This window comes from Sciurus carolinensis, chromosome 13 (genome assembly GCF_902686445.1).
Source record: "Sciurus carolinensis chromosome 13, mSciCar1.2, whole genome shotgun sequence".
In the NCBI taxonomy this organism is placed as follows: domain Eukaryota; kingdom Metazoa; phylum Chordata; class Mammalia; order Rodentia; family Sciuridae; genus Sciurus; species Sciurus carolinensis.
The window spans coordinates 92,973,678-92,982,186 of record NC_062225.1 but is presented as its reverse complement, the minus strand read 5'-3'; the positions used below and the strand labels follow the sequence as shown (position 1 = coordinate 92,982,186).

Genomic DNA, 8,509 nt, shown 5'->3' with positions numbered 1-8,509 from the left:
CCTCGGGCCCCTCCCTGCGGTCTGCCCCTCAGGCCGCAGACTTGGGCAAGAGCAGCAGGCTGGCTGCCCTGGGAAAGGCCACTGCTCCTCTTGCCCAGTCTGTCCGCAAGTCCTTGTGGTTCAACGGTAGCCTGCCCTGCATAAGCCCCACTCACTGGCTGCCTTCTATCCCTTGGTGACACCCAAGTGACAGTCTGTCCAGGGTTTAATGCCGGGCACCCTGCTCCTGACCCCACGAGCCCTTCGCATGCAGGCCAGGCAGCTCCCGGAAGCGCTGCCTTCCGCCCCGCGGCCACCTGGGCACACTCATCGCCCAGCCCCACCCTCGTCTTCCTGTCCCCTCACAGGCCGACCGGCAGCTCTCAAGCAGCAGCCCTTCCCAAGGACAAGGGGCCTCCGGCTAGACCAGGAGGCTGTGGTCAGGGCTCGGGATTCTGCCCCTTCACAGAGGACCCCAGGCAGCCGGCACGGGGCTGCTCTGGTGGGCCTGCTCCCGCTCCCAGGGACGCCATGCTGCCGTCTCCTCAGCCTCCCGGCCCACCGCACTGGTCAGTGGTGACTCTGTGAACAAAACGCCAACAACTGAGAGGGCAGCAGTTCCCACGGCAGGCAGAGCACCGCCCGAGCCCAGGGTGAGGCAGAGGCGGGTGAGGAGAGCCGCCGCCCAGCAGCCAGGAGGCAGAGGGTGGCAGGGCGGGGCCGCAGGGCAGAAGCCTGCTCCCAGGGCAGCGGCAGGACCCGCCGCCCAGCCCTGCCCGCCTGCCACGCTGCCACCTGTCAGCCTCCCAGTTCAGTCGGCACCGCTGCCACCGCCTCAGAGGAGTTCTGGGGAGGCCCCGTGTCAAGACCGTACCCCAGGTCCACGGCTCCCCGACCCCACGCCCACGCCCACGTCCACGGCGGCCCTCGCCCCAGTCGACACCCGACCCCCACGCCCACGTCCATGTCCATGGCGGCCCCCACCCCAGTCGACACCCGACCCCCACACACCCCCACGTCCACAGCGGCCCCCACCCCAGTCGACACCCGACCCCCACGCCCACGTCCATGTCCATGGCGGCCCCCACCCCAGTCGACACCCGACCCCCACACACCCCCACGTCCACAGCGGCCCCCACCCCAGTCGACACCCGACCCCCACGCCCACGCCCATGTCCATGGCGGCCCCCACCCCAGTCGACACCCGACCCCCACACACCCCCACGTCCACGGCGGCCCCCACCCCAGTCGACACCCGACCCCCACACCCCCACGTCCACGGCGGCCCCCACCCCAGTCGACACCCGACCCCCACACCCCCACGTCCACGGCGGCCCCCACCCCAGTCGACACCCGACCCCCACACCCCCACGTCCACAGTGGCCCCCACCCCAGTCGACACCCGACCCCCACACCCCCACGTCCACGGCGGCCCCCACCCCAGTCGACACCCGACCCCCACACCCCCACGTCCACGGCGGCCCTCGCCCCAGTCGACACCCGACCCCCACGCCCACGTCCATGTCCATGGCGGCCCCCACCCCAGTCGACACCCGACCCCCACACACCCCCACGTCCACAGCGGCCCCCACCCCAGTCGACACCCGACCCCCACGCCCACGTCCATGTCCATGGCGGCCCCCACCCCAGTCGACACCCGACCCCCACACACCCCCACGTCCACAGCGGCCCCCACCCCAGTCGACACCCGACCCCCACGCCCACGTCCATGTCCATGGCGGCCCCCACCCCAGTCGACACCCGACCCCCACACACCCCCACGTCCACGGCGGCCCCCACCCCAGTCGACACCCGCCCCCCACACCCCCACGTCCACGGCGGCCCCCACCCCAGTCGACACCCGACCCCCACACCCCCACGTCCACGGCGGCCCCCACCCCAGTCGACACCCGACCCCCACACCCCCACGTCCACAGTGGCCCTCGCCCCAGGCGACCCCTGACCCCCATGCCCACATCCACAGCAGCCCCCACCCCAGTCCACCCCTGACCGCCATGCCGCCGCGTCCACAGTGGCCCTCGCCCCAGTCGACCCCAGACCCCCATGCTGCCGCATCCATGGCTGCTCTCCCCGCATCTGATGCCCGCCAGCAGCACGGGAATGCCGGCCCCTTTCCCAGTCAGGTTCCACTCTACCGGCTCCCATGGCCTCAGAAGCTGGTCCCTTCCTGGCTGACGGTCCACCCACCGCCTCTGTGGGTCCTCATGGTGGGCTCACCCTGCCCTGCACATGACGCCCGCTGCTCAGGCCCAGGGCACGGCCACTCGTGCCCAGACAACAGACCACCTCCTCCCACAGCCGCTGGCCCTCATGAACTCTCCAGGCCCCTAAGGCCGCCTCCCCTGGCCTCTCGCGTCCTGAAGGGCACCTCCAGCCCTGCCCAGCCCAGCCCAGCCCCTCAGCGGCTCCCCGCCCCCAGGCCCTGGGCCACGTGGATCCTCTTGGTGGCCCGCCTTCTGACCTGCCACGAAGCCCCCTCCCACAGGCATCCAGAGCCCACGCGGGGGTCCCTGCCACCTCTGCATCCACGTGAGTCGGCATGTCACCAGCATCTCCAGAGTTCCACTCCAAGTGGCCTCACTGACCCGCCCTCACCACAGCAGCCGAGTGACCACTCTTGGATTCCAGAGCGCTTGTCCTGAGGTGGACCTGCACGCTCCCTGGTCTTCCCATCACATGCAGCACGCAGTGACCACAGGAGAGGCTGCCAAGGCCGGCCCGCAGACCTGGGAAGGACACTGCTCTCTGAAGGACCACAGGCCAGCACCAGGCCCAGCACGTCGCATTCCGTCCCCCACAACCCTGGCCAGCACTCCCTGCAGGCCTCGACTGGACACTGGCATGGGCAGTTCTGAGGGTGGGGCAGGATGAGGGCCCTGGCACCCACAGACTGTGGGACTCTGCTGTCCCCAGAAGAGCGGCTGATTCCCATGTCCCATCCTGTGCAATTCTGTGGGGCAGCAGCCACAGGGGCCCACAGACACCTCAGACTGAGGATAGACCCTTCCTCCAACCAAAGGGAAAGGGACACCAGTGGCCACTAGCTCCAGACACAGGCATGGCCACTGGACGGGCAGTAACCAGGGGAACAAGGCCTCAGTGTGACGCTAGAAGGCCGAGAAGGGAGCCCCAGGAAGTCAGAAGTGCTGGAAAGCCCCCAAACAGAGACACCCAGGAGTAGCTCACAGAGGCCCCGACAATCCTGGAACAGGAGAGTCAGGACACAGGCCCACGGTCAGGGCCTGATTTCTGAAAGAGGAGCTGAGTCACGGAGGAGCCCTCTTCACCAATGACACCGGACGCTGGGCACATCTACATAAGCTGAAGTGAACCACAACCTAAAACTCACACCTGACGTAAATACCAACCCCAAAGGGATCACAGGTGCAAATGTGGATGGTGAACCTTCCAAGGACCCGCGAGGAGATCCGGGTCGCAGGCGAGGCAGTTCCCAGGGATGCCGAGGAAGAGAGGCCCTGAGGAACAACTGGAAAACTTCTGTCTGATCTGAGGACGGCCGAGATGGAGAGCAAGGCAACACGATCAGCCATCAGACTTCAGCTGCTCGTGAGCCCAGGGGCCTGCTCAAGCTTGGGCCATGTCCATGCCTCTGGCAAGGGGCAGGGGTCACTCTCCGTGGGGGTCGATGACAGTGCTGCCCTGAAGTCAGGTGGCGGCATCACGAGGCCGGGCACACTTGCCATGGGACCCAGCAGCCACGTCTCGGGGCCAGCCTGGGCAGGGTCCGACCCTGCCCACACGTGAGGCCGCTGGTCACCACGCAGCTCTGGGTTGGCTGCACCGTGTCAACAGCAGTGGACACAACGGCATGGACAGGGCCACCCTGCAGGTCAGCCTGCCAGCTGCTGCCCTTCTCCAGGGGTCTACCAGCCAGTGTTGGGCAGCTCTGTGCACGTCACCAAGGCGCAGGAGCGATGCGAACACCCTTCGGTGGGCAGGGACACGCACGCCGGGGGTCCCACAGAGGAGTAGGAAGGCAAGGAGGGACGGGGTCCAGGCACAGCCACCAGGAGCGTCTCCCAGGCAGAGGCTGCGCCATGGCGCGGGGGGTGGCGATGGAGGGCGGCCTCTGTGAAGGGTCTGCACCTCCCAGAGACCCGCCCTCGTGCGGGTGGGTGGCAACACCGGCTGGAGGCCGAGGCAGCCGGAGCGTGGGGAGCTCCGGCTCCACCCTCGGCCCTGCCCGCCGAGGCTCCCACGGCCAGGTCCAGGGCGTCCCGGGGAACGCACAGGCCACCCCAGGAGAGCAGGGCTTCCTGTCAGAGCGGCTAAGGTGGCAGGACAGCAGGTCGCAGGGCCGGGTGGACCTGCTGGCTCCTGCAGCTCTCCCTCATTTCCCCTGTGGACACTGAGGGTTACGGTGGAGTGCCATCATGTGCAGGGACACCCGCCAGGTGGAGTCCCGCCTTCTGCCCAGTGGTTTCTCTGGGGTGGGCGGTGCACCTGACCTGCACAGAACAGCCCAGACTGCCAGGGGGAGACACAAGCTGTGCCTGGGTGCTGGGGGCCCCTGAGTTCAGGCTGACCACCACTGGGAGGCAGGGAGTGGGCGGTGCTGGCCTGCGGCAGAGCAGTGCCCAGTGCTGACTCCTGCAATGACACAGAACAGCAAAGGCAAGCTGGGCACAGCCTGGACGGTGTGCAGACCAGGGGAGGCGTGGAGGCCAAGGGGACTCAGCCACAGAGACGCAGCCCCACCAGCCCTGGCCCCATGGAGGGGCCCCCCGCATAGCAGGGAGCTCTGGTGACGCCCCCACTACACACCTGCCCCCTTCTGGGCTGGGACGGGAGACACGGCGACCGGTGTGACGTGCAGGAGGGCAGAGCCCTGGGAGGAGCCAGGCTGCGGCAGTCACACCAACTTTATTTCACTGGACCCGTCAGCACGGCGGGGAAGGACCAGATGGTGTGCCTGGATCTCCCAGCGCCCAGCGCCTGGGCTGCGCTGGCGCCCCGCCTCCCACCCCAGGAGGTCAGGTGCTACTGGCGGAAGCTCCCCTGAGCAGGTGGTGCTGGTCCTCCCAGAGAGACGCGTGTGCAGAAGGACGCGCTCCAACAGCAGGAAAGATTTGAGATTGCTGAGAGGAAGGACAGCGTGCCAGGCGCTAGAGCAGTATGTGGTACTTCAGTGCCCTGGGCACCCTGTTGATGACCAGCCTGCCATCGTAACTCAAAGAGGCAAACAGCCACGGGTCAGCCGAGGACCAGTCCACGGCGTACACGCTGTCTTCATGCTCCTCGTACGTGGCGATGACATTGTCCTGCAGGGGCTCCTTGCTCCTGCAACCCAACAGAGAAGAGCTGTGAGTGAGGCCCGAGGGCAGCAGGGGACGGGGGCGGGGGAGCCCACTCGGCCTGGCTGAGGCCAGTGTGGGCCCCTGGCTGTGGGGAGACGGCGTCCAGTGACCTGGGCATCAAGGACGTCTGCAGCACAGCGGCTCCTCTAGTCCTCGGGCTACGGGTGCCTGGGTGGGCTGCCGTCGGACAGCGTGAGGCCCCGTGCTGGGGAAGGAATGGGGAAGTCTCCTCCACACCCGAGGACAGCAGCACATCAAACCTCCCAGGAACCGAGCTGGGAGCAGCGGGCCAACAGGGGGTCAGGCTCCGAGAGGGTGCGCGGGCCGAGCAGGAGGCAGCCTCTGCCTCTCCACGGAGAAGAGTCAGCTCAGGCCTAGAGGCCTGCAAGGACCTCATGCCAGAACGACAGGGACGGTCCACTACCACCTGCAGGCATGAGCGGTGTGATGGGCTGACAGATCTGGCTCCATGAGAATGTTCTAGGCCAGACTAAGGGAAATGACTGGACAGACTCCATTTTGCTCTGAGACTCCATGTTAGGTGGGAAATAAGCTTCTCCCATGGGACCCCTGCTGTGCCCCGCCTCTGTGCCCATCATCAGTGACTTGGTGTGACATGTTTAATAATATACAATGGCAACTCCTATGTAGTAAAGAATTGCTCTCCCTTGATTCCTATTGCTCCTAAACAATGTACCATGTGAGCAGTGATTGTGTGGATGTTAGCAACCATTCTTTAGTTTGTACCTAGGTAAGGGTCATTCTGACCCACTTTCCCCTCTGTCGATGATCTCATGATGTTAATGTGTAATATGGAATCATAGCAACAGACACTTATGATTAATGTGATTTTTGGTATAAGAACCCCTACAACCCTGTGGTCAGGGCTGTTCTCCCAACAGTCTTTTTTTGGGCATTGTGTGAGACAGTCAGCTGGCCAGCTTAATAAAGACTCTCAAATTTGGACTTCTCAGTGGTGATCGGTCTGTTCTTAAGTTGCACCCCATAACATTTGGAGGCCCCAGCGAGATCCTTGCTGCCTGGTGAGCAATCACGGCTCACCACTGACCTGGAAACTCCTGTGGAGGGGAGAGGCCTCAATGTTGCTCCTAGGGGAAGGCCTCTGAGGGACATTCCTCAGCCCCAGGCTGCACGGTCTGTGGAGCCCCACCCCAGGACTGAACTAAATTCTCCGAGAGAGTCACCTGCTTCTACACCCCTGGGGGACCTGTAAGTCTGTTTCTGGCGGATCCGCATCTGGGGACTCTGAGGAAGGCTGGACGCAGCATTACTTCCCGAGTCTGGGACTGGCAAGACATTGCTCAGTTCCTCTGGTCTGGAATCTGGAGTGGCCACTTGTCCGTGTCTTTGGTGTTTTATCTGTTCTGTGTTTGTTTGTCCTTTTCTGTTTTTTTGTTGCCTTTAAGTGTAAGCATGGGTCAGGCTCCCTCACGTCAGTCATGTACTCCCCTCCAGTGCATGTTAACTAATTTCCAGGAATTCCAGAAGAGAGCCAGTGACTACGGAACCGGCTGAGATGTCTTTTCTCTCTCTAAATTCTGTGAGAGAGAATGACCAACTTTTGAGGTCAGATGGCCTCTTCAGGGGACCACCAAATTGTCTTTGGGCAGCCCGAACAATCTGATCAAATGTTTTATAGTCAAATTTGGAGAAAAAATGGTTAAAAACCTTTTTAACCATGTTCACTAAAGCTTACATTAAAATGTAAACTGCTGCCAATAGGAACTTCCAACTATTGGAATTGGTCCACCAAAATGCCAGGCTAAAATTTTGATGGTTGCTATCCAGGAGACCAGGGAAACCGGTTTGGAACAAGACCCCAACCTGAGGGGGCTCTCCCAGGAGACCAATGGAAGCAGGTTCCCTTGCTGTCTCTTCGTGAAACTCCTTCAGGGAGGGATAAGCATAACCTTTGTCTATATTCTCTTTATTCCTTTTCATTTCTGATGAGAGGGACCACATCAGGATGGAAGCCAAAGACTTTAAAAAATTCTATTTTCTGAGTTCATAATTTCGATCTGGTGCACCTAAGTTAATTTTTTATCAGACCTATTTTATCCAACTATAAGGTTTTCTTAATGCTCTGTTTCATTCAGAGGCCAGTTTACAAAGGTTAACTCTCAGTCTAATGGGTTTTAAAAAATAAGCTACAAGTCTTTGTCCATCTGTTTATTTTATGTATATGTACACTGGTGTATTGTCATGTCTACATATATTTGGTACCAAAATTGACATGTGAGTTCATAAATTAAAATTAAAAAAATGGATCCAAATGTTTTTGATTTACGTGATTTAAAGGGTTTTTAAATTGGGTAAACAAAAATATGGCTTTCAAGTTACTAATACAGTTTTGTTTCCAGGTGTTTGAAAAATAATAAAATGTTAATTTTATAAAATGTCTAATATCCAAAGTTTATAGGTTTTTCTTCAACAGGAAAGAAATGACTGCTATGGCCCAATACACTTCTCTGATATCTTGGTTTTAAAAAAAATAACTAAATTAGATTTAACATATATGGGATTGATCATGAATGTGTTTGTTAGAGACATCTGATTGGTTTAAAAAGTTAAAAGGCTAACTGTTAAATATAACATCAAGTACTCTTAACTCCTTAAATTCCACAGGGTAACACACTTAAAACATGTTTGGTGTTTTCATAAATTGATAAATAAAAAAAAAGGGTTTAAATTTACTTTATGTTATCACTAAAAACATGATTACTAAAAGTCTTAACAGGTATTTATTCTATATAAAGGGTCCAAAAGTTTCAACTCTGTTTAAATAGAGTTCTGTAAGTAACAAAGTATTTCATCAGATTAAAATGGAGTAATTTATCTGAATTGAGAAATTCATAAGGGTTATTTCAAAATATAAATTTTAAAAAGGGGATCAACAGATTAAAACATTACAAGGTTTTAGATATAAAAATATATTTAATAAAAACATTTCTAGATAAAAAAAGTCTTTATGTGATAAAATAAGGCTGTAATACAGTTAAGTAAACAAGAGTGTCTAAGTGATTAAAAAATGTTGAGTTTAAAATAAGTGTAAATTAAGGATAAATTTTAAAAGGTTTATGTATATATATATATATATATATATATAATTAACACAACAGTTAAAACTATTCAAGGTTTTTCCTAAGGTCAAATATTAATGTACTGATATA

The 8,509-nt window shown here is 58.1% G+C and overlaps 1 protein-coding gene across 5 annotated transcripts in view; it reads right to left on the bottom strand.

The window, feature by feature from the left end:
* Nucleotides 1-4,868: 4,868 nt before the first annotated feature.
* The window catches only part of Eipr1 (EARP complex and GARP complex interacting protein 1), a 115,966-nt gene continuing 112,325 nt past the window's right edge, over nt 4,869-8,509 (bottom strand). For all 5 annotated transcript variants that reach the window (XM_047522839.1, XM_047522840.1, XM_047522841.1 and 2 more), the window contains one exon: nt 4,869-5,301. In XM_047522839.1, coding sequence (XP_047378795.1) covers nt 5,127-5,301 — 175 coding nt within the window. In that variant the 3' untranslated portion in view covers nt 4,869-5,126. The remainder of the gene's footprint in view (nt 5,302-8,509) is intronic.